The 27,738-nt window shown below is 37.4% G+C and overlaps 1 protein-coding gene across 2 annotated transcripts in view; it reads right to left on the minus strand.

Annotated features, from left to right (window-relative positions):
- ATP8A (ATPase phospholipid transporting 8A1) overlaps positions 1–27,738 on the minus strand; it is a 1,160,338-nt gene that overhangs the window by 421,431 nt on the left and 711,169 nt on the right. For both annotated transcript variants that reach the window (XM_090368461.1, XM_090368462.1), the window contains 2 exons: positions 17,746–17,810; positions 819–908 (listed from right to left, as the gene is read on the minus strand). In XM_090368461.1, the coding sequence (XP_090224587.1) occupies positions 819–908; positions 17,746–17,810 (155 nt within the window). The remainder of the gene's footprint in view (positions 1–818; positions 909–17,745; positions 17,811–27,738) is intronic.

A 27,738-nucleotide genomic window follows, 5' to 3' on the forward strand; every position in this document is an offset into this window, starting at 1 on the left:
AACTTTCTTGACATATTACCCTGGGGGGTTCACATCCAGTGAGTATGGGCTTGGCACACCCAGGGTGCTGAGCTGAATATCATCGTTTTTCTCTTTCTTGGTGATTCCCATCTTTCTCTCTCTCTCAGGGTAATTGAGAAATTTAAAAAAAAATTTTTTTTTTGGCTGGTGCAGCAAAAGCCTCAGGCTTCCTTGCACCGTATGGTTAATGTTAATAATAATAATAACTTGTATCATTTTTTGACTTATAATAATAAACTATAAAACCCCAACAGTCAATGAAAGTTTACACTTATTTTGAGAAAAAAAACATTATTCTTTATGTTTTTCTGTCCTTATTCTCTGGAGGGAGTTCCAGTGAGAGAACTTGGGATTATACCCTTTATATGCATTAATCCAGGAGTCAACCTAAGATTACTTATACTGTTTTTAATCAAATTACATATAGATGATAGCTGCTCATTTAGATTCAGTACATTTTTCACTGTGACAAACGGTTGCTAACCAAGGCTTCTGGTTGTCTGATGACAGATAAACAGATCTGAAACAGGTCATAACAATACTTTGAGTTTTTAATGAATAACAGATTCATCTACTTGGTGGTGTTAAACATCAGTAACTTAAGGTCCAATCATGGATAAATGTACTTGTTTCTAAAGTGTACAAGCTCTGTCCAGCATTAATCTAGCATTATATTCTCAAACAGTTTGAGAATATAATGAGAATATAATTCAATACCTGTGCTGAAATAATATCCAGTTTCTTTACTAAATTGCACTTTTATTTTACTGCTAACAGAAGTAAAGTTTAAAACTTACTTTTCCATCTGTTATTAGTGCAACATCATTTTCTCTTCTTAGCAATTCACCAAAATCTTGGGCATGACGTCGGATGGCTTCTCGTGTATTCTATCACGAATACAAGACATATTTGTTAAAGCATTTATTATGAAAATCAATACATTTGTCTGACTAATAACAGATTTGTATCATTACTTAGAACAGTGTTTCCTAACTTTTTTTTTTTTTTTTTTAGAAAAGGACGACTTTTATATTTGAGATGAAAACCACAAACCATTTTTTAGATTTAAGGTAAGGGCAACAGACCACAAAATATTAATCTATAGATGCAAATATATTAATAACTATTTTTTTTAAATACAGTAATATGTACCCATATTTATTTAGAACACAGTACATTGTTATAGGCATATCTGAATCTACCATCAACTGTCAACAGGATTTTGTGTAGCCTACCACAAAAAACTCAGTGTTACTGTCAAGTCTGGCAGACTATTTTCATAAGTTAAGCAGACCACAGGTTAGAAAACACTGACTTAGAAATCAGTTTCATTAAAGAGTTTACTTAAATTACAGAGCTATCCTAGAAGTAAATTAGCAATAGATGAAATTAAATTTTGTGGTGAAACCCCAAACCTTGTTTCAAATTCAATACTAATAAAAATGGTAAACACCTTTTATTTATTGCAATGAAGAAAAGGTTTTTACTATTTTACTATTTTTACTATTTTAGTAATGTATATTAATACACTGTTAAAGACCAAGCAGTCAATCCAGAAAATATAACTTCTTTCATCTAAAACAAAATAGCAACAATAAAAAATAAAGATCAACACAGAGGAAAATCGAAAGGACAAAAGACACTTGTATGAGAAATTAATTACACTAATTTGAAAAAACTGATCTGAAAATTTCAATTACTGCATTTAATTTCTATCTTTCTGGACAATTTAGTTCCTCTGGTGAGAGAAAGCAGAAATTTGGCAAAATATAATATTTTCCTGCAAGGAAATTTAAAGTAAATATGGGTACATATTTACTTTAAATTTTACTTTATTAAGACACATTAGAAGAAATGTCTGACTAACTTTTTTTTTTATTATTATCTAATAAAAGGTTAGTCAGACATCTGTTGTAATTTGTCTTAATAATGCATAGAGACTGGACAAATTTCAATCTAAAATTACACGGCTATGCAAATGTGCTTATGCAAAATCAGAAATGGCCAATTGATAACACTGGTATGCATAGATTTTGATGTTTCCAAAATTCATGGTGTTCCTGGGTGTACTTTTAGTGCTAATTCTAAAAATAAAAACCTATCACATACAGCATGTTTACAAATAATAAGAACTGTTTTCTCAGATCACATTCAATGTATACATGATTACATATTTCCCAGATATTGACTCGAATTTGTGGGTTGCTCACTCACACACTAGCAAGGCTTTTGTGGATTTATTGGATGATTGTTTTCTACATCAGCATGATCGGGAGGCAATTAGAGGGAGTAATACTCTTGATTTTATTATCAGTGATTCTTCATGCATTAAGAATCTGCAGATAAAGGAACCACTAGGTGGCAGTGATCACAGTGTGCTGAAGTGGGATTTACTCAAAGAGGTAACTACCATCAGGGGTAAAGGGAAGGATTATTGCTTTCGTAAATGCAACTACGATGGTCTGAGATAGTATTTAAATTCTATACAGTGGGACCAACTGATGATGTTACCAACAGAAAATTCAAAATGGGAAGCATTCAAAGAACTTATCTTGGAAGCTACTAGGCTTTACATACCAACTAAGAAATATTGTTCAAGGTTTAGGCCTAAATGGATGTCAGATGAACTAATGAGACACATGGCAGAGAAGAAAAATGCATGGGATACATATAAATTAACACGTGACACAGAAGCCTATGATAGATATAAGCTGGTCTGTAACCAAGTCACAAAGGAGGTTAGGCAGGCAAAGGCAGATTATGAGAAATCTTTGGCAAAGGATGCAAAGAAAAACAGCAAAGAGTTCTTTACTTATGTAAACTCTAGAAGGAAGGGGATGAATCAGATTGGTCCACTTGATATCGATGGGTCAACTGTTGATGATCCTGCTCAGGTAGCTAACAAACTAAATGAATATTTTGCATCGACATTCACACATGAGGAGTTATTTAGCGAGGGGAAAGCCAGAGGTGTATTCAACTCTGGCAGTAAGCTAGAGAATCTTGTAATAACCGAGAGTAAAGTGGAGGAGAAATTGTTGAAGATAAACACAAGAAAGGCACTTGGGGTGGATGGGATATATCCAGTTATATTAAAGGAGGCAGCAAAGGAAGTAAGCAAACCTTTAGCCATAATTATGAGAGCTTCCTTGGACTCAGGGGAAGTACCCATAGACTGGAGATGTGCAAATGTGACCCCAATTCACAAAGGAGGATCAAAGGCTGACAAAAGGTTAGGCCACATCTTGAGTACTGTATACAGGTCTGGAGGCCTCATTTCAAGAAGGATGTAGAGCTGCTGGAACGGGTACAGAGAAGGGCAACAAGATTAGTGAATGGAACAAAGGGTTGCTCTTACGAAGAAAGGCTTAAGTTTTGCAAATTACAGAGTCTGGAGACTAGGCACCGGCGAGGTGATCTGATAGAGGTGTATAAGGCTTTGAATGGTTTGAGCATGCTCAATGCCAATGGGATTCTTCATCTTGCTCAGAATAATCAGCTCAGAGGGCATAAATTCAAATTGAGGAAGGACGGATGTCGGATAGATGTGCAGAAATTTGCCTTTGGCCAGCGGGTGGTTGGTTGGTGGAACCGAATTCCATCACTTGTTGTTGAAGTTGATAGCCTAAACAAATTTAAGGCTCAACTGGACAGGTATTTTGAGCGAACGGAGGGGTGAAATGGGAGTGGTGTGTTTTTTTTTTTTTTTTTTGGCTGATGCTGAATAAGTTTTCTTTGTTGCATCATATGCCTCTACTAATGCTAATGCTCATGCTAAAAGTAATTATAGACCTGTGAGTTTAACTTCTGTTCCAGGAAACTTAATGGAGGCACTGGTTAAAGAAGCACTGCAGGATCATCTAGACAAGTCTTCAGTTATAGCTTGAACACAGCATGGTTTTGTTAAGGGGAAGTCTTGCCTGACCAATCTGACTGGATACTATGATGTGGTCACAAAGGAACTGGATGCAGGGAATAACTTTGATATTATATACTTGGATCTTAGAAAGGCTTTTGATACTGTTGCACATGGAAGACTACTGCACAAATTGGAGCAGTGTGGCATTGGAAGCAAATTGCTGCTATGGATAAAGGGGTGGTTGAGGGGGGAGAAACAGAGAGTGGTAATCAATGGACACTGCTTATCATGGACTAATGTTATTAGTGGAGACCCTCAGGGTTCAGTGTTGGGTCCATTATTGTTTTCTGTATTTATAAATAATATTGATGATGGTATATCAAGCTTAATGTCCAAGTTTGCAGATGACACAAAGGTTGGCAGGGTTGTTAAGGACACTACTGACACTATGCTGCTGCTGCTGCAACAGGATCTGGAAAGGTTGAGCAGATGGGCTGAGAGGTGGCAAATGAAGTTTAACATCGACAAATGTAAAGTACTACATATGGGAAACAGCAACCCCAGAGCAACATATCAACTCTGTGGTACTAAACTAACAGTGGTAGAGAATGAAAAGGACCTGGGAGTAATTGTGCAGGCAGATATGAAGTTCTCTGAGCAGTGCAGACGGGTGCAAGAGTAGCTCATGGTGTCTTGTCAATGATATACAGGAATTTTTCTAACAGGGATAAGGATGTGATTATTCCCTTGTATAATGGTTAGGCCACACCTTGAGTACTGTATACAGGTCTGGAGGCCTCATTTCAAGAAGGATATAGAGCTGCTGGATCGAGTACAGAGTAGGGCACTAAGGATTGCTCTTACGAAGAAAGGCTTAAGTTTTGCAAATTACAGTGTGTGGAGACTAGGCACCGGCAAGGTGATCTGATAGAGGTGTATAAAGCCTTGAATGGTTTGAGCATGCTCAATGCTGATGGGATTCTTTCTCTTGCTCAGAATAATCACCTGAGAGGGCATAAATTCAAATTGAGGAAAGACAGATGTAGGATAGATGTGTGGAAATTTGCCTTTAGCCAGTGGGTAGTTGGTTGGTGGAACAGACTTCCATCCCTTGTTGTGGAAGTTGATAGCCTAAATAAATTTAAGGCTCAGTTGGACAGGTATTTCGAACGAACGGAGGGGTGAAGTGGAAGTTTTTTTTTTTTTTTTTTGGCTGATGCTGCATAAGCTTGCTTTCTTGCATCATATGCCTCTACTAATGCTAATGCTAATATTCCAAGATTGTCTGACTCAAAAAGTGCATTCCAAAAAGATAAAAAAGTGAAATAGTTATCTTTATTTTTAATTTAATATGTAACATCCAATAATTTGTGATGTCCTGTAGATTATGTACAAACAATCTGTAGAATTGTAGTTTGTAGAAAGATCAATATTCCAACAGTTTGAGTCTGTCAATTTGTGGTCCCAATTCCCCCCTCCAAAACCCTAAAATTCCCCCCTGGTTGAGAACCCCTGTAATAGTAGATTAATATATGGAACAATATATGGAAACAATACTAGCAATATCTGTGGTGAAAATGTATTGTATGTTTATCTGTTAATAAATGAAGTTGAATTTTAAGATGTTTCTCTATCTCTGCCAAAACTCATTCACTCAGGAAACAGTAAAATTAGTTTAAGAAGTAATTAGACTAAAGGTTACTGTAGCATGGGAGACTATAAATTTCAATGCTTTCCATGTTATCACAATGCAAGTCAAAGCTGCAATATCCAGGACTGAAACTCCAGAATATCGAGGGCCTCAGAGACTTTATCCTAATTTTAATCACTAGATGAGTACATTATGCTATATGAAGGGAGTGGGGGGGGTCAAAAGGTGGTGGTGGTCCAAAAATGGTCTAACCACCTCCAGTATCTAACAGAGTTAGTATCTAACAGAGTTAGATACTGGCCACCCCCATACACACACCCTCCCCAGAACAGCACAATAATAAACTAGATAGTGTAATATGTATCGCTGCACTTAGCATTAGTAGAGGCATATGATGTAAGAAAGCAAGCTTATGCAACATCAGCCGAAAAAAAACCCTTCCCATTTCACCCCTCCAATTCATTCCAAATGACTGTCCAGCTCAGCCTTAAATTTATTTAGGCTATCAACTTACACAACAAAAGATGGAAGTCTGTTCCACCAATCAACTAACCAATAGGTTCCCAAACTTATTTGTCCTACCGCCCCCTTTTCAGAAAAAAAAAAATTACTCAGTGTCCCCCTGGAAATCCAACTTCTTTAAGCGAACAAACAGAAAAGTATAGTAAAAAATTTGCGTTTTTTATGTATCTATATATTTACCTATGTCTTAAAACATAGTAAATAAAGATGTTGTAAATAAGACACCCTGAAGCTTGAAATTATAAAATTATTTATTAAAATCAACCATAGTAACATTCGCATTACACACAGAAAATTAAGATAACCAAGGATAATATGAAAATAAAAATTACGAATAACATTAAAAATGATCCTAATGAGAAGGATGAACCTGGTGCGCTGCTATCAATGTATTAATTCTTGGCTCTATTTTTATCAGCAGTATTCTTAAATCACCACGATTCACTATTTGCAGTCAGTTTCTTTTTTTGTTAACAAATTTGTGACCGCACTAAACCCACGTTCCACTAAATATGAAGAAGGAAATGCAATTAAAAACTTTTGTATTATAGCCCATAATCCAGGATAAACTGTAGATATCTGCTTTTGCAGCCAGAATTGTTAAATTCAAAGACGGCTGTCTTTGAATTTAAATTTCAATTCTTCATTTGTTGTTACATCTATCAGTTCTTCTTGTAATTTTGGAGATTCTTCTGTGTTTGTACTGGAAAAAGGATTCAGAACCCAATTGGGTATGTTCATTTTTAAAATATCTTCAAATCTTTGATTGAAGTCAGAATGTAGAGCATCCAAAGGCTGACAATAGGTAAGTAAGTCTTCATCATATTTTTCTACTGTTGATAAATTTGGAAACTGGCTGAATTCCCCTCGTCCTAAATTTTGTTTGTACAGAAGAAGTTTTGCCACAGATGCAGAAATAACAGCTTTTGTTTTTATTAAATTCAGCTCATCGCCTTGAAGTTATAGATTTGTTTCATGAAATTTGTTAACAAGTCTGTCAAATAAGCTATGTCATTTTTGGAATCAATCAAGTTGGCTCGTAAAGCATCATCTTTGTTTTCTAGAAACTCTAGCACGGAGTTAAAGAGATTACAAAACCGATTGAAACAGGTACCTTTTGATAGTCAACGAACTTCTGTGTGAAGCAGCAAGCGATTGAATTCTTCATCGTTTTCAATACAAAGTTGTCTAAACAATCTGTCATTCAATGAATTGATTCTGATTTTGTTGATTGCTTTAATGACATAATCTAATGACCTATGTAGGTGTTCACTCAGATTTTTGGCAACTAAATGTTGACGATGGATGACACAGTGTACAGCACAGTGTACAATGCATTCATTGGGCACTGCCTTTTTTAAATATGCAAGAAATCCCCTATAGTGCCCTATCATCGCTGGAGCACCATCAGTAGCAACTGACAAGATATTACTCAGGGATATTTCTTTTTCTTTAAAAAACTCTTCCAATGCATGAAATATCGATTCTCCTTTAGTATCAGTTTTAAAATTTTTAGCAAATAATAATTCTTCGCAAATTTGTTGTTCTTTTATGAATCGCACGTATGCTAAAAGTAAGGCTTCATTTCCTGGCAAAGTTGACTCATCAAGCTGTATAGAGAACTGGGATGTTTTTAAATACTCACATAATGAGTCTTCAACATCTTGAGCCATTTCATCAATTCTTCTTTGCACTGTATTATATGCACTGTATGCTCAAAGAAATTTTATTGAATATCAGATGCTGGCATGCGCAGCATAGTGCGTATTACCTCACTTACAGCCAGTACAATTAGTTCTTCAGCAATAGTATGCAGTTTTCCCATTTTAGCAATCAGTAACGAAATGTTGTAAGAAGCATGCAACCTATCATCATCTTGTTTGGATGCTGTTGAAAAGAGTTTTACCAATGTCGGTTGTTTCAAATGTTTTTCTTTAAGTGCTTGAAAATAAAATACAGTAATACCCCGAAGTTACGCGATAGGTGGGTCCGACGAAAATCGCGTAAGTCGAATTCGCGTAAGTCGGGGTACAACTTTGCATATAAATACATATAAATTTTGCTTAATTGGGACCAAGGACTAACAAAAACACTAGTTTAGAAGAAAAATATTAATAAAATTGCAGTTCTTTATACATATTAATACAAAATATGTATTAAAAAAAACAAATGACTTACGTAAAAAAGTTATTTCGATGTCGATGGCTTCATAAAATCTAACAAATTCGTCTGACGACACAGCGCCTTCTTTTTTTCAAGCAGAATTTCTTCGTAGCAAGCTAATAATTTTTTTATTCCTTGCTTTGTAGCTATAACGCGTTCTTCGTTGGAGTCTATGTTTTCTAAAATTTTTAAGCCCTTTACAATTGAGCCCTTTTCAATTTTCAACCTGTCAAGTTTGCAATTGTCATGTGCTTTTCGCCGTTGCTTCATTTAGGCCTGTAGCACGTGCAATATCACATGGTCTTTCATTTCGCTCAAAGCGTTTCACAATTTCATATTTTTTCTCTATCGACAGAGGTGGACTGGCCATAAGCCTTACCGGGGAAACCCCGGTGGGCCAGTGTGATTTTGGCCATAAACCATAGTATGAGGCCACTATAAATTTTCCCGGGTAAGAATTTTTGACCCAGTCCGCCTCTGTTTATCGATAATTGCTTTTCTTTTTCTCTCTGAATCTGCAGTGTCTTCACCAGGACGCTTCCTTTTCACACCTTTTAATTAAGTATTTTACTCATTTTTAGGGAATAAAGCGCAATTACAAAACGAGGAGGCACGCTTGATACGCATAAACAAAGCTGCGCGCATGTAGCAACTGAATAAACAACACCATAAAGGCAGAGATACACTATTAACACCCCACATTTCTAGGGGTTACTACCATAAAACAATAAAAATCCAGTTGCGTTTCTGCTAGTGAAATCTGTTATAAACTGGTAGTAAACTCGATCTAATTGCATTTGCGATTATACCGATAGCTGGAATTGTGTTGGTTTTTACGTTATTATGGTGAAATGTGTTTTTCCCTTCACTGATATAAAAAACATAAAAGCAGCAAAGTTGAATTTTGTTCATCTTTCGCTCTCATTCTCCGCCGTCGCACCGTATATCGATAACATATGAAAAACGACCTTGAAGATAGTGGGCGGCAGCGTTGCCAAACGAAAAAATCAAGAACCGCGTAACTCCGAGTTCGCGTAAGTCGGGGTATTACTGTACATCCTTATCTTTTTTATCAGCATGAACTTTTGTCAAATGTTCTCGTAGTCTTGAAGGTTTCATAGCTTCATTTGATAAAACTCTTTCGCAAATCAAACACATTGGTAATATATTGTTTGAGGCGACTGAATAAAGCCATAGTTCAAATATTCAATACTATATTGTCTACATTTTTTCTTAGATTCGGCCATAATATTATCTGTAGAAAAAAATTATATAATTAATATTTCTATAGTCGGAACCAAAATTCTTTGCAATAGTTGGGTTATACTTATTAGAATAGTGTCCATGACATCAGTGGTTTTTGCGTAAGACAGCAAAAGACAAACAAACTAAAATACTAATGAAACTAATAAACCAGGTTTTGTTCTTTGCTCAGCATTAGATATATTTATTTGATATTAAATTGTCAAATATCAAACTAAATTTTTCAAGAAATAATTAATTAAAAAAAATACATTAATATGCAATTAAGAATTGGTTAATAGTTTTTATTCAATTTTCCGTTATTTATATAATTGTTCCTTATTAACACATGTCTTATTTACCAATTAACATGGATGATTCAATAGATAGAAATAAATATTAATGGTTAACAGTTTTGTTTATGATTTCACTCCTCTGATTTCATTAATAATGCAATAAAAATATTTTATTATTAGTAAACACTAGAAGCCATAGAAACGTACAGTAGATATGTAAGAAAATGCATAAAATGTATTACATGTGAGTATCGCAAGAACTAAATAAAAAATAAATAAACCACTGGATATAAGCTGAAGCTAAACAAGTCCACCTCCATAGATGGATGACGTTGCAGAGAAATATTATACATACTGCATCGAGTGTGGCGCAGGATAAAGTCACTCGCGTTCAGGCCTTAGGCAGATGGGTCGGTTTGAAAAGTTGGAGACAGTCTCCCGAGCAAGACAGTGGAGCAAGTGACGCTGTCCCCTGTAAAGCTACCAAGAGAAGGGCAAGGCCATCCAGCCCCAACAACTGGAAGTGTTTCCTGCACAACTGTGCTAGTGACCACCCAGGAAGGAAGAAAGCAGAGTGCATTTCAATGCTCCATGAAGTGGAGCATTGAAATGCACCATGATGTATGTATTCATTTCAATGCTCCATGAAGTGGAGCATTGAAATGAATACATACATCATGTGAGCATACTATGAAATAACCAGGCTAGAGACCAATATGACAATGTATAGATCGCAACTACATACCAAATGGTTGGAACGATATCTGGATATTCAGTCACCGAACAGCGATTAGCAGACTAAAGAAGGACCATCATCACGAAGAACCTAATGGCTTCTGCCATCTTGGAAAAAATCATGCAGGATGTCAGTGATAAACTATAAAGCACAAAGGATATGGTCAATATGGAACCAGAGAAGGAACAGCATACCATGGAACCAGAGGAGGAACAGCAAGAAGAAATAGAACCCAAAGTAATTGAAGTGGAAAGAGAAGAAGACGAGTGGAAGAAAGCCCTAACAGAATTCGAAGGAATGAACCCCACAAGAACCCATGTGATACCTAAGCAGAGGTCAAATAAAATCCTGTGGACAGACCACCTCAATCGGCAAATAATGCCACATTACCTTGACAACAATGGTGCAACGCTGGAGGCTATCCACACAGCCATATACTGTGCTGCCATAGCAGCCACTAGGATTAATGGAAAAGAAACAAGAGGCCAGCAGCAGCAGAACCGAAAACAGAAGGAACCGCCAGCTTGGGAAAAAAAGACTTCAGCAGAAGATAGAAGAATTAAGAGTCAAGAGAGGTCAGTTGACTACATACCAACAGAGTAATAGAAGTAAGGAATTGATTGGAAAGGTGAAGAGCATCCTCAAGAGAGCCAGCGTCCACAGCAAACATGAGATCAGAGAATAGGAGAATACTTGGACACATTGAGACAGAACCTCCTCGCACTCAGCAAGAGACTACACCGATACAAAGAGAGCTCCCAGAGGAAAATAAACAACCAAATCTTCGATGAGGACTAAAGAACCTTCTTTTTTTTTTTTTATGAAAACCCCAAACACGAAAGGTATCAAGACCTATAGTACTTAGTACCGTGTGTGGGTTGAAGGAGAAGTATGGGGGGGGGGGGATGCCGGAAACTTTGCTCTAGAGACTAAACATGGGTTTCACCACTTCAAGCCTCCAATAAGCAAATTGGTGGTATTTCACCGGTTGATGAAAGTCATCTACCACCTCACTACAGGAAACTGGGTGAAGATGAGAGAAGAAGATGCAAGAAGAAGACATGAGAAGAAGACGATCGAAGAGTTCTGGGGAAATATCTGGAGAAGTAAGACATAACAACAGAGCAAACTGGATAGAAGTAGAACGGAAGAAAACGAAGGACATACAAGAGATGAGAGAGTGGGAGATTCGAGAAGAAGAAGTAAAACAGGCGATCAGGAACACCCACAACTGGCGAACCCTGGGAATTGATAACATCCACAACTACTTGTAAAAGAAGCTCACCTGCACACAAAAGCACCTAGCAAAGAAGTTCACTCGAATGATAAGGCATCCGGAGACAATCCCGAAGTTTCTCACTGAGTCACATATCTGAAGCCTAAAGATGAAGATACAAGAAACCCGGCGAAACACAGTCCAATCACATGCCTCCCAACGATGTGCAAGATCCTCAGGAGCTGCATAACCAAGAAGATGTTTGTGAAAATTTAGTTTGGTGCCTAAGATCACACCCAATAGTCTTACTGAATCTGTAATTGGTATTTCTGTGCCTTTCAGTTTTAATACAGGTTCCAGATGAAGAAATCGCAATTTACATAAGTGTACTGCTGTAGTTTTCCCTTCGGCTAATCGATAGCCATTGCATTTTGTCCAAGTTTCAATTTTAGTTATTGCTAATTGTAGTTGTCTTTCAATGGTACCAAACCATGCTTGAGGATTGACAGGAAATAGGAAGATCATCGGCATACATATAAGTTTCCACCACAGGTGGGATGTCTCGAGTAATGCTTTTGGTTCATAAAGCAAAAAGTGTGGCACTTAAAATAGATCCTTGAGGTATTCCTTCTTCTTATGTGTGAAATGTGGACAGCTCCTTCTGGAATCGTACTTGAAAGGTCCTGAGATGGAGAAAATTCTGAATGAAATGAGGCAGGTTACCTTTCAGTCCAAGGTTGTTCAAGTCTTGGAGGATTCCATATCTCCAGGTGGTGTCAAATGCTTTGGTAATATCGAAAGTTTTCATTACCATATGTTGTTTTTAACAAAAGCATTTTGAGCGTGAGTTTCTCCTTTAATGTGGACATCAGTTGTAAACCTGTTATGGTGGAAACCAAATTGATGCGGTGTTATAGCGTCTTGAGCTTCAATAATCCAGACTAGTCTCCTCTGATCCAACTTTTCTATTATCTTTCCTAAACAGCTGGTCAAAGATATAGGATGATAACTGTTAGGGGAGGTAGTATCTTTCCCAGGTTTTGCTATGGGTACCACTATTGACTGATGCCATGTATCAGGGTAAACATTCTCTTCAAAGATTGTGTTGTAAAATTTTAATAGCGTGGATTTTGAGTTGGAGTTGAGGTGGCAAAGCATTATGTAATAAATGCCATCTGGTCCAGCAGAACTATTTTGAGAAATCTGGAGAACTTCATTGAGTTCGGTTATAGTGAACGGAAGGTTATAAGGATATGATTGGTTTGTACTGAGGTTAATTTTATACTTTCCCATAGATGTTTTTACGCATCTAAATGAGTCTTCATAAGAGTCAGGGGATGAAGTGGTAGCAAATGTTTCAGCTAATACCTCAGCAATATCAATCAGAGAAGATATATCCATTTCTTTCCAAGACAGGATTGGGGCCGAAGTTTGTTGATACTTTCCACTGAGGATACAGATTTTTTTCAGATTATTCTGGGGGTCAGTGTTTCTGCAGATGGTGGAAAGGAATCGAATCCATGCATTCTGTTTTGCTTTTCTTCGAATTCGGCGTGCCTCAGCTTTCTGACGTTTATAATTGATTAGGTTCTTCATTGTAGCATTTCGGCAAAAAATGTTCCAAGCTTTATTTTGCTTTCTTTTAGCAAGAAAGCAATCTCTTGTCTACCAACCATTATATCTTTGTTTGGTAATGTCTGCTTTTGGTATTGCATTGGCAGTATTTCTCCTACTATATGTCTAGTGGCATTATTAATAGATGTAGTGAGGATCAAGTGACTATCAAATTGGATTATTTTAGAAAACATTTCCCGGTTTGCTCGGTGAAAATTCCATGTAATTTGTTGGCTGGAGGCATAGTTTGTATCCGTTGTATTTTTCAAATTATAAAATAATGGTCACTGTTGTGAAGATCAGTTAATACTGTCCAATCAAGGCTAGTATAAATAGATGGGGAAAATATGGACAGGTCAAGAGCGGAACTTGATCCTGTAGGCAGGTGAATATACTTGTGTACACCAGTATTCAGCAGTGTTAAGTGATGGTTGTCAAGTATGGTTTCAATTATCTGCCCTCTCTGATCCATGTTAGTGGAACCCCACAAAGGATGATGAGCATTTAGATCACCAAGAAGGCATACAGGTTTATGACAGTTGGTTTAGTAAAACATCAAGTTCTGCAGTGGAACACAAAACGTTTGGTGGAATATAAATAGAGACAATAGTGAATGTAATGCCAAGAACAATGCGAATGGCTACTACTTCCAGAGTGGTGCAAAGCTGAATAGATTTGGATGGTACGTTTCTACGAACTAGAATTGCTACTCCTCCTCTTGCTGGAGATTCAGAACATCTGTCCAGCCTGAATAGTGTATATCTTGAGAAAGTGTGGAGTTTAACTTGATGATAAGTATGTGTCCTGTAGACAAATGCTTGTAGGATCGTGCTGGTGCATTAAATATTTTAATTTATCTAGATTACTTCTTAGGCCTCTACAATTCCATTGAATTATTTTTTGTATTATTTGATTTTAGGTTAGGTGGATTGGTCTGACCGCTTTGTTTTCCCTCGGTCCTGTTTATATTTCTCTCGTTTTGAAAATACTGGACGAGCAATATCCATTTCATCTTCTGCATGTAGTAGTAGAACTGAATCATCATTATCCAACTTCTCGTCAAATTACATACTTCGGTCAGTTCGTTTATCCTGGGTAGGATTTGCATTATTTTCCTTTGTTGAAGTTTCTGATTCGGGGGCATTGTCTTGGTGCTGCTTGGTTGGCTTTGTATTAGCAGAATTTGACGTATTCTTTGTATTTGTTTCAGTCAATATCTCATCATTTGTGAGGTCTGGCCCATTGAGAAAGAGATACTTCAGGAGGAATTGTAAGAGTGGTCTGTGTTGATGACTCTTTAGTGTTTTTGACTGAATCAGAATAAGATTTGGGTGGCATCACGTTTAATATCTGTTTTCTTGCTTCTTGGTAAGACATTTTTCTCTATTTTGTACTTCAGTATTTTCTTTCCCGTTTTCCATTATTCACAAGTTCTGGAATATGCAGGGTGAGCACCCTGGCAGTTGGGACACCTTGGCGCTGCTGCTGCTGCTGAACATTCAGTAATCACTTGGAACACCTTTAACTTCCTCTCTTTGAAACTCAGTTTTCACCACCTCAGCTTTCCTAACAGTGAGGCAATCTTTCTTGATTTTTAATATGCCCATTGCAACTGGCTTCTGTTTCCTAATCATATGGACCCAGCTGTTCGAGATTCTGACACTTTTGAAATTATTAATGACTTCACACAGATTGTTCATTTATCTACCAGAATACCAGACAATCCTTAACTATACAGTCAACACTCTTGATTGTTTTTTCAAAAGCAACACTTCCAAGTACAAAATCAAGGTGGTGATCCCTAGACACCTCAGATGACAACTTGGTGGTGATCTCCTTGTAAATGGAGCCTTTCTCAAGTCCACCCTACTATGAAATATTGTCCTCACATCTGGGGCAGCACCCCATTAACCTCTCTCAGGCATGTAGACCCTTCATTCAAAATTGGGCTGTTTATTAAATTATGATACATCTCTTACAAAGTCTCTCCACACTCTGTCTCACAGACGTTCTATTTCTGCTGCATGCTTTATCTATAAATACTTCCACGAGCACTGTTTCTTCTGAATTGGCTTATATAATTTCTCCTCTTTCTCTCTTTCTCTCTCTCTCTCTCTTCCAACCCTGTCCAAACACATGCCTCAATCAGTCAATATCCATTTACTCCATCTTTAAACTCAAAGAACCAAGTTTTCTTCTTTCTCATTTTTCACCTTAACTTCCATTTTCTGCAAAAACTTCCTTTCACACATATTTCCAGAAAATTATAATCTATAGAAATTCAAATCTAATGTCAACTAGTGTCTTCAACCCTCAACCTTCAATCCATGCATGATATTAAGTACTATAGGTTCTCATACCTTTTATGTTTGGGGTTTAATAAAAAAAAAAAAAAAAAAATATTGGCCTACACCTATTCTTAATATCATTAGTACTTGCATGTACAACAACATCCTTTTGTGCCCTTAAAAGATTATAACTGCTTTACAACATCATCAACTTTTAACTCTAGGCAGATATACCCTGTTAAAATTTTTTTTTTAAAAATATATTTCCCGTTTCTCTGGAACAGAGAAAACGACAATAACTACTTCTTGTGGGACTAGCACTTTCTAATGTGGAGGATTTCATTGTGGCATGTGATGCATGAGTGTAGTCTCAAGCATTGCACTAGCCAGTTGAATGCTTGATGGGTCTCCCCTTTTAATTTCTTCAAGAGTATTAACCCAGTTCCCGAAGCCCTCATGTATGCTCATTACATTGCTTAATTGGTGCTTAATCTTATAACTCTCTCTCTCTCTCTGCAAAACAAAACGCACACAAAGACATCCTCTTTGGCTATATCATGTCTCACTACAGATAACTCTGCAAAAAGGTGACTGTTAGCAGAGTGAATGTTTCACTTACTGATAATAGGCCTGCCATCAATGGTTCTTTCTTGAGACAAAGCATTTCAACTACTTTGACTTTTTGCTTTTCTGCTCTTGTATGAAGCATGACTTAAGTCTAAATTTAACTTAATACCACACGAACTAAGAGATAAAAAAAGTAATATAGCTAAACTATTCCCAGAGGCAATGAGAGTTGAACTACACTATTATTTTTCTAAATAACATTACTCACTTTCTAAATACTTAGCTAAATACAAAAACAAGCTAACCTGTGTAATTAGAACCTTCAAACTATTTATTTTCTATAATTCAAAACAGTGTAATTAATTACTATTATGTAATGCACTACATGCTGCTAGTTATAAGATACAATGTTTATGCCAAAAATAACTGAAAGAAAGGGCTCTATGAATTTAAGTTGTAACTTATTAAATGCACCTAAATTCAACTGTACAGTATTTCTCCATGGGAACAGGTGCATTTTGGCTGTAGTAGTCCTTGTGCCAAAAATGCCAACAACAACAACAACCTAAATTCAAAAAATTAAAACTATTCATTAACCACAACTTAGCATGCTTAAGTAAAAAAAAAAAAAAAAAAAGTTAAAATTTGACTGTTTTTCGATAACTTCAAATTATAACCTTGACCTCATATATGAATCTTTCATTCAGTGGTTGAATTTGATGGCTAGGGTTCTGAGGCCAAAAAAAAAATGAAAAGTCACTAGATTTTTGGCTTTGAAGAAAGTATTGAGTGATGTCTGATTAGCTTGTTGTCTCTATAATTTAGAGCAATGCCATTGCAACAAAGGGCACCTTCAACTTTTCTGTCAAGGGTATGTTTCACATCCAAATCCTTTTTGAAAAAGAAAAGAGGTGTGGAGGTTAGGGAAAGTGGACAAAACTTCTCCCAATCAATATAAGAGCATTCTTCAATGAGGACAAAAATGCTTGAATTTGTCTCTATTACTGTGACATGAATCTAATTATCATAATTATCCACTGATTGCCTGCCAACTTGTGGCATGCGCAAGAATTCTAGGTATTGACCAACATATGCACTGCTTGCATGTTTTTGTTGGTTGCGTTAACACAAAAAATTTCTGAGTTCACTTTTTTAAAACAAGGTGTATGTGTGTGTGTGTGTGTGTGTGGTGCATGCACACATTTATGTATGCTTTGAAGGGGGGGTGCAAGTACTTCCCAGTAAGGTTCCAATAAGGATAGTGTCCCATTTCATCCCCTTGTAATATCAAGAAATACATGTAATAATCAATTAGTACATGTTTTTCATGAAATGTCTGATATTTTCAAACTTATTTTTATATCTGTGATATAAAAGTAAGTTTATTGCCAACCAACAGCTTGTCACAGTTGCTGTAAGTCTTTCCATCTAGCTCAAATAAACCACCTACATGTAGTAAAGAATACTGTCTTTTTACAGTCCAAATTTCTTGTTAATTTACTGATCAATCATATTAGAAATGGGCAATCTGCTGAATACTGCAACTGAATGTCAAATTTTATTTACTTACATCTAAACTGTCTTCATTTATTATCAGAAGTGGCATGCCTTGTGACAGAAATTTACAAGAATAACCTAGAATGAAAAGTGAAAATTATGAAGAGTGAAACCAGGATTGAACAAGGCAAAATCAAAATAAATTTCAATTAAAATTCAAATTTATTCAGGATCCAAGTTCAGAACCCAATGGATTTTAAGGTCGATCCATTGGGATGGAACAATCTTGAAACTAGAAAAATGTACACTAAAAATTTCATTGTGCAAATTATTACAAGAATCAATAAAAAATAATCTCATTTTCCCTATTAATTGTTCAAATAAAGCCAGATAGTTGACTATCTGGCATTATGTTATTTTATTATTTTTTTAAAAATTTATTTTAGTTTGTAGTTTGCTATCTAGCTGATAGATATCCTCTTTTTTAATAATAATTCAATGCACTATTTACTCATCTCGTAATGGAGTTGTTATTTATCAAACCTCCAAGAACTTTTAACTCATGACTCTTAGTTTCATATACCAAATGTGGCCCTAGGTAGCTTAAGGTACACTCATGAGCCAAAACATTATGACCATTCCTGTCTCCATGAGTGGATGCATCCACAGCACCTAGCAGTGAATCACCACTCGGCACAACACATATGGTGATGGCACAGGTAGTGACTGTCAGTTTGGCAGTACAAAGCCCCATGCAATGATGAAAGGGAAGGACCTGACAGAGTTTGAATGGGGAATGATTTAGCAGTGCTGAGAAAGTAAAGGCCAGCATCTCACACTGCAGGCACTGTCAGCTGTTCAAGGGACACTGAAGTGAGGGTGTGGTGGGAATGTTCTTAAGAGGGGGACACAACCACTCAAAGTGCTAGGATGGAGAGGCCACTGGTTGCCAATATGGGTTAATGGTAGCTTGCATATGCTGTCTGGGACAATAGACAGCTCACAATCCCTCAATTAATGGCAGACAAAAACTAGGATACACAGAGAAATGTTTCCAAGCACACTGTCCAGTGACACTCTTGCAGATAGGCTTATGGAGCAGGTGACCTGTTCATGTGCCCATATATTTATTAACTGTCATTGCAGTGGGAGCGGGAGCACCATTCCCAGACACTGGATAACTGGAAAAGTTGATTGGTCTGATGCAGTCTGGTTGCCAGCTGCAACCAGACTGCTTGGCTAAAAGCAGGCCAGCAGCAGTGTTATCATGGTTTGGGGGAGGTTTTCATCAACATTACTGAGTCCCACTCATCCCTACTGAACACTGCCAGATCCTACTAGGCACTGTTTTGAACCAAGTTTAGCTCTATATGGTGACTGTGTATTCAGGTGGCAATGGATTCTATCAACAAGAAAATGACACATGTCACAAGGCCCGCATTATGAAGGAATGATTTGAGGATCACATCTGAGCATTTTGTGTGCTCTCACTGGATGCCAAATTCCCCCAACATTAATCCCAATGAACATTTGTAGGATGCAGTGGAACCCAGCATTTGCCAGTCCACACCAGTGCCTCACTCAAGAACAATCTTCTATCCAGCCAGTCCAGAATACCTCAAGGGCACCTTCCGCAGTCTTGTGGAGTTGATGCCATATCAGATGCAAGCAGGTATCATGGTGGAAGGTGGCCCGACATGCTATCAGATAGATGGTCATAATGTTTTGCTTATGAGTATATTTACAGAGTTAAATGAGGAAAATAAATAAATAATATAAATAATCAATGTACATAAAATTTAAACTTTTTGTTCACCTTAAGATGAAAATTAATGATTAATAATTTTATTGTACTAAAAATCTGAGATTAAAGACTTCTGTTGTATCACTGACCATTTTGGCAGGAGCTGAAATTAATGACATATGATCAAAAAGCTTGGTGACTGTTGCATTGCATTACAGTCAGTTGCAACTTGTCACCACACATTTGATGATTCAACTAGTCATAGCGACCCCTGAATTTCCCACTTATCTGCAGTCATCTGAATTAGTGTGCATTCAATGGAAGATGTCTGATGTGTTTTGTGGAGCTTAAAATGAATGATTTTACTGAGCAACAAATTTGCACCAAATTTTGTTCAAATTAGGGAAAACGGCAACAGAAACAGACAAAACGTTAAAAAGAGCTTTCAAGGAAGATGCATCATTTGAAAATTTTTTAGTGATTTAAAAAGTTTAAAGAGAGCCACTTGTCCATCAAAGATAATCCTTCCTCGGGCAATCCTTCAACTTTAAAAAAACAGTGATTCAATCACTGGTGTTTATGATCTGATCACATTGTCAGTGACATTTAACTACTGGTGCAGTTAAATGAAGCTGGTATTTCACATGAGCCATATCTATCAATTTTAACACAAGGTTTGGGAATGCAATGTACAGCCAAGTTTTATCTCACATCCTCACTGATAATCACAGAAAAACTCCATATGTTAGAATCTTCATCAACGTGCTGCTACTAATCCACATTATGCTTCTTCCATCATTACTGGTGATAAATCATGGGTGTACATGAATGACTCAGAAACAAGGGCACCATCCTCTCAATGGAAGGATCCCTCTTCTCCAAGGCAAAAAAAAAAAAAAGCCTTGATTTTCTGATTCTCAGGACGCTGCGCATTATGAATTTGTCCTGCATGGTCAAACAGGAAATGGGAATGATAAAACAGTTTGATGGTAATTGTGTAATGCAGTTTGCAGAAAACCCCTGAGTCCAGAGAAGCTCTCATAATTATGGCAAAGGGTTTGCTTACTTCCTTTGCCACCTCCTTTAATATAACTGGATAGATTCCATCCAGCACAGGTGCCTTTCTTGTGTTTATCTTCAACAATTTCTACTCCACTTTACTCTCAGTTATTACAAGATTATGTAACTTACTGCCAGAGTTGAATACACCTCTGACATTCCCCTCCCTGAATAACTCTTCATCTGTGAATGTCGATGCAAAATATTCATTCAGTTTGTTAGCTACCTGAGCAGGATCATCAACAGTTGGACTATCGATATCAAGTGGACCAATCTGATTCATCCCCTTCTTTCTAGAGTTTACATAAGTAAAGAACTCTTTGCTGTTTTTCTTTACATCCTTTGCCAAAGATTTCTTGTAATTAGCCTTCACCTGCGTAACCTCCTTTGTAACTTGATTACAGACCAGTTTATTTCTATCATATGCTTCTGTGTCCCATGTTAATTTATATGTATCCCATACATTTTTCTTCTCTGTCACATGTCTAATTAGTTCATCTGACATCCATTTAGGCCTAAATCTTGAACAATATTTCTTTGTTGGTATGAAAAGCCTAGTGGCTTCCAAGATTAATTCTTTGAATGCTTCCCATTTTGAATTTGCTGTGGTAACATAATCAGTTGGTTCCACCATACAGAATTTAAATACTGTCTCAGACCACCGTAGTCACCTTTACAAAAGCAAAAACCTTTCCCTTTACCCTTGATGGTTGTTACCTCTTTGAGTAAATCCCACTTCAGCACACTGTGATCACTGCCACCTATTGGTTCCTTTATCTGCAGATTCTTGATGCATGAAGGATCGTTACTAATAATCAGATCAAGAGTATTACTCCCTCTAGTTGCCTCCCAAACATGCTGATGTAGAAAACAATCATCCAATAAATCCACAAAAGTCTTGCTAGTGTGTGTGACCAACCCACAAATTCCAGTTAATCTCTGGAAAATTAAAATCACCCATTATAAGACATTCTAATTTACTGGCCCACTCTATTTCTCTGCACAATTGCTCATTATACTCATCAGATTCATTTTGCCTATAACACACACCTACTCTCATTTTTCCTTTCCCAGTGCTTATGTCACACCAAACAGACTCAACATTGCATTGTCCACCAACATCAATTGAATGCACCTCCTTATATTTTATTTGTTTCTTAACTAACAACATAACCCCTCCTCCCCTCCTGTCCTGTCTATCCTTTCTGTACACATTGTACTCCCCAAATTCCAGTTCGGCACTTCTTATGGCTGTATGACACCATGTCTCTGATATCCCAACAATATCTACCTTTGATGTCTTGACTAGCACTTCAAGCTCATCGAATTTATTAACTGTACTCCTAGCATTGGTGTACATGCAAGTATACATGCACCTGTTTCTACTCTTGGTTACCCTAACACAGCCCATGTACAAAGTTCCACTATGACTCCCAGCAGTCCTGGAAATTCCTATTGCCTTGCTTTCCAGGCTGCTGCCCAATTGCATTTCAATAGATGTAGTGCAAGAATCACTTTTACATCTGCCAGCGGCTACTGTTAATCTATTAGTCCATGTATCCCCCCAAGCTAGCAGTTTTCCGACCCACATAACTCTGCTTTGATAGCATCAGGAAAATTCTTGCACCCTTTCTATTTAAGTGTATCCCATCCCTATAGAAGCAGCCTCTCGTGTTAACAAGCACAGACCAGGCTGAGAAAAATTCTACCCCTTGAGCCTTGGGCAGAATTGCAGGCACTTTCAAATTCAACCCTAACTCACGGCTTTTTTTTCAGCATTGTCTTGTACTTGTTAAGTAATTCTGCAAGTCTCCTACTCTTAATATCGTTAATGCCAACGTGTTCAACAATATCACCTTTGTGTCCTTAAAGGATGGTATCTGCCCTAGAATATCATAAACCTTTGCCCCTGGCAGACATACCCTGGTCCTGTTCCATCTATCATTTTTACACAATATGTTCCCCATTTCCCAGACAATAGAGTCACCTACAACAACTAGTTCCTTTGGGACCAGTGCATTCTGCCTTGGGGGTTGCCTTGGAGAAAGCTCTCTTATTGCTCTGGATTCTGCTTAAGATGGCTATCTTATATGCCTGAATTTATTTTTGATTTGGAAGTGGGCTTTTTTTTTTTTTTTTTTTTTTATAAATTCAGTAATGCAGTGGAAGATTGCCCTGACAGATTTTAACCTGAGTGTACTGACTACTGATACTGATAATGGTAACTTGGTTTTGGTTTTGCTCTGCTTACTTTTACAGATTTTTAAGAGATGTTACTACAGGGGCAGCTACTAAAGGGGAAGAAAGATTGTGGTTGTACTGATGATGTAGGGACTGGGTGATGTGTAAGATAGATCATAGGAAATCTAAGGATTTACTTAACGACACAGGGCAATATTGAAAAAAAGTTGTGGTAGGTTTATGAAAGTATCTGCAACATTGCGCAGACACGATACATGATGATAGCCTTGTTAATCAATTCAGCTCTGGAACGATTGTGCAAGACTCATGGGGAAGAATTTTTCACAGCATCGTCTGTGTTTGTTAACAGAAGAGACTGCTTCTACAGAGCTGGAATAAACTGAAATAGAAAGGGTGCAAGAATATCTGCTGATGCTATCGAGGTAGTGTTAGGTGTGTTGGAAAACTGTGAGCTTGGTGAATGCACAGTACAATAGATTAACAATAACCACAGGCAGAAGTTGTTGTTTGTTTTTTTTTAGGAGCATTAGCAACTAAGGCCATATTGCTCTGGGAACATGCGGTGGTCATTCCCTGACCTTACCGCATCCTCTGTATTCAGTCATCACGGGCTCGAACCCCGTGCTACGCACTGCTGCTCCTGCCCACCTGGCTACGGAGGCGCCACAGGCAGAAGTGATTGTTGCTAATATATTATTCTGTGAAGCAGTGCAAGAATCACTTTTTCTATTCGGACATACAGCAGCCAGGGAAGCAAGGTACCAGGGGATTTCTAGGCCTGTTGCAGATCATCATGAACCAAAGAAATACACGGACTGAGTTACGGTAATGACAGGAGCACAGTAAACAAATTTTATGAATTTGTGGCAGTGGCCGAGTCACCAAATGCAGATAGTGCGGGGATATCAGAGATGTGATGTCGTTTTTGTTGTTGTTTGTTTGTTATTTGGTTTTTAGGAGCATTAGCAACTAAAGCCATATTGCTTCGGGATATGCGGTGATCATTCTCTGACCTTTCTGCATCCTCCATATTTGGTGGTGTGATGATGGGCGCGAACCCTGGTCTAATCAAGAGAGATGTGATGTCACTCAGACATACAGGATTCAGAATTTATATATGTATATATATATATATATGAGGTACAAAAATGTATATAGAAAGGATGGCAGGACAGGAGGGGGGGGGGTTATGTTCTTAGTTAGGAAGCACATAAATAGAACACAATGCATCCAGTTGCCATGGATGGCCAGTGCAATATTCAGGCAGTTCGGTGTCACATAAGCGCTGGGAAAATGAGAGTTGATGTGTATTATAAGCCAAATGACTGTGATGAGTATACTGAACAGCTATACAGAGAAACAGATTAGGCCAGTAAATCAGAATGTCTTATAATGGGTGATTTTCACTTTCCAGATATTGCCTGGAACTTGTGAGTTGATCATTCACATATTATACTAGCAAAATTTAAAGATTTATTGGATGACTGCTTTCTCAGCAGCAGAATGTTATAGACACAACTGGAGAGGGCAAATATTTTTGATATGATTATCAGAAGTGATTCTTCAAGCATTAAAAATCTGAAGATAAAAGAACCACTAGGTGGCAGTGATCACAGTGCACTGATGTGGAATTTAATTAAAGATGTAATACCATCAAGAGTAAAGGGAAAGGATTTTTCTCTCATAAAGGAGACTACAGTCGTTTCAGACAGTTTTAAAATTCTATACAGTATGACCAATTAATGTTGTTACCAATAACAAATTCTAAATGGGAAACATTCACTGAAATAATCATAGAAGCTATTAGGCTTTTAATACCAACTAAAAAAAAAGCAGTTCAAGGCTTAGATCTAAATGGATGTCAGATGAACTATTGAGACATGTGGCAGTGAAGAAAAATGAACAGGATGCATATAAATGATCAAGTGATACAAAAGCCTATGGTAGATATACAAACTAGTCTGCAATCAAGTCACAAAGGAAGTTAGGCAAGCCAAAGCAGATTAAGAGAAATCTCGGGCAAAGAATGCCAAGAAAGGCAGCAAATACTACCACTGATAAGACTGAAATATTTTGCATATTTTTGCTAAATCAGAGTTTAGCCGCTTACTAATATGATGCGTTTGCACAAACTTGTATGTTCCTGACTGATATTAACAGTAGAAGGAAGGGGATTTGGTCCAACTTGTTCACATTGGTCCACTTGATACAAAAGCCTATGTAGATATAAACTAGTCTGTAATTGGTCCACTTGATGTGAATGATTTAACAGTTGATGATTCTTCACAGGTTGCTCAAGCTAAATAGGTATTTTGCACCTACATTCACATGTGAGGATTCTTCAGGGTGAGGAATGCCAGAAGTTTATCAAACTCTATCAGGGAGCTAAACAATTTTGTGACAACTGAGAGGAAAGTGAAAGAGAAATTGTTGAAGTTATAGATAAAAAAGGTACCTGGGGTGGATGGGATCTATCCAATTATATTGAGGGAGGTAGCAAAGGAAGCACACCCTTATCCATAATTATGAGAGCATCTCTGGATTCAGCAGAGCTCCCTATGGACTGTGCAAGTGTGAAATGTACAAATGTAACCCCAATTCACAATGGTAGAACAAAGGGTGACTAACACACCTGTTAGCTTAACTTCTGTTCTGGAAAAAATAAAGGACCCATCAGTTAAAGAAGTAATTCAGGACCAACCTAGACAGTAGTACAGTTATACCTCAGTCACAGAATGGGTTTGTTAAGAGGAGATCTTGTCTGGCCAATTTCATTGGATAATATTACAGATTTTTTATTACAGATTGGATAATATTACAGATTATTATGCGGTGACAAAGGAATTGGATGCAAAAAATAATTTTGATATAATATACTTGGATTTCAAGAAAGCTTTTGACACTGTTGCACCTAAAAGACTTCTGTACAAATTGGAATAGCATGACATTAAGGGCAAGTGACTGCTATGGGTAAAGGACTGGTTGGGTGGGAGAAGACAGAGTGGTAATAAATGGACACTGCTCTTTGTGGATTAATGTTGGTAGTGGAGTCCCACAGGGTTCAATACTGTATTCATTGTTGTTTTCTGTATTTATTAATGATACTGATGAGGATATATCAGGCTTAGTCTCCAAGTGCTCAAATGATATATGTTCATGGAGTGGTTAATGCCAGTAATGTAGGTATGCTGCTGCAACAGGATGTAGAAAAATTTTACACTGATAGGAGGAGAAATGACAATTGAGGTTTAACACTGACAAATGCAAGATACTCCATATGGGTAGCATTAAATCCAGAGTAACATATCAACTGTGTGGTACAACACTCAGGACAGCGAAAAATGAAGAGGATCTGGGAGTAATTATGAAATTCTCTGAGTGATGCAGGTTTTGTCAATATACAGGAAATCTGCCAGCAGGGATAAGGAGGCGATTATTCCATTGTATAAGGCCACATATAGTTCTGGAGGCCTCATTTTAGGAAGGATGTAGAGCTGCTGGAATGGGTACAGAGATTGGTGAGGAGAACAAATGGGTGCTGTTACCAAGAAAGGCTTTATTTCTGCAAATTGCTGCATCTGCAATCTGATCAAAGGGTGACACGAGTAATTACAACCTGTTAGTTTCACTTCTGTTCCGGGGAAAATAATGAAGTCACTGGTTAAAGAAGCAATGCAGAATCATCAAGAATGACTACAGCTATAGTTCAGACACAGTATGGGTTTGTTAAGGGGAAATCTTGCCTGACCGATTTGACTGGATATTACGATGTGGACAAAAAGGAAGTGGATGTAAAAAAATAATTTTGATATGATATACTTGGATATCAGAAAACCTTTTGAAACTGTTGCACATAAAAGACTGCTGTACAAAATGCAGTAGTATGGCATTAAGGGCAAGTTGCTGTTATGGATAAAGGCCTGGTTGGGTGGGAGAAGACAGAGTGGTAATAAATGGACACTGCTCTTTATGGACTAATGTTATTATTGTAGTCTCCCAGGGGTTCGGTGTTGAGCCCAATGTTATTTTCTATATTTATCAATGATATTGATGAAGGTATATCAAGCTTAATGTCCAAGTTTACAGCTAATACAAAGGGTGGAATGGTTGTTAATAACAGTAATGATGGTACACTGCTGCAACAGGATCTAGAAAAGTTGGGCAGATGGGCTGAGAGGTGGCAACCGAAGTTTAACATTGACAAAAGCAAAGTACTGCATATGGGCAGCAGCAGCGACCTCAGAGTAACATAACAACTATGTGGTACCATACTCAGGGTAGTGTAGAATGAAAAAGACCTGGAGATAACTGTGCAGTCAGATATGTTTTCAGAGCAATGCAGACTGGCTAATAAAGCAGCTCATGGGGTCTTGTCAATGATATACAGGAACTTGGCTTGCAGGGATAAGAAGGTGATTATTTCTTTGTATAAAGTAATGGTTAAGCCACCTTGAGTACTGCATACAGGTGTGGAGGCCTCATTTTAAGTAAAGATGTAGAGTTGCTAGAACGAGTACAGAGAAGGGCAACATGATTAGTGAGAGGAACAAAGGGTGCTCTTACTAAGAGAGGCTTAAGTTCTGCAAGTTGCAGCATCTGGAGACTATGGACCTGCGAGGTGATCAGATTGAGGTGTATAAGGCCTTGAATGGTTTGAGCAGGCTCAATGCTGATGGGATACTCCCACTTTCTGAGATTAAGGACGTGATGGGGCATAGATTCAATCTGAGGAAAGACAGTTGTAGAAAAGATGTGCAGAAGTTTGCCTTTAGCCAGCAAGTAGTTGATTGTTGGAAGAGACAAACATTTGGAGTGACTGGATGGGTGAAATAGGAAGGTTTTTTTTTTTTTTTTTTTTGGCTGATGCTATATAAGCTTGCTTTCATGCATCGTATGACTCAACTAATGCTAATGCTAATTTCTTGGTCAATTACATTATCCACTGTGCAAATCAAGTAGTGCAGGCTTCATTTTGGCTTAATGCTAGCAACTATCACAAGATTATAGGGTAAGAGTTACTATAAAAATGACTTACCCCCAAATTCTTAGGCTATGCACATA

This window comes from Mastigoproctus giganteus, chromosome 2 (assembly GCF_048544385.1).
Source record: "Mastigoproctus giganteus isolate SK-2022 chromosome 2, ASM4854438v1, whole genome shotgun sequence".
In the NCBI taxonomy this organism is placed as follows: Eukaryota; Metazoa; Arthropoda; class Arachnida; order Uropygi; family Thelyphonidae; genus Mastigoproctus; species Mastigoproctus giganteus.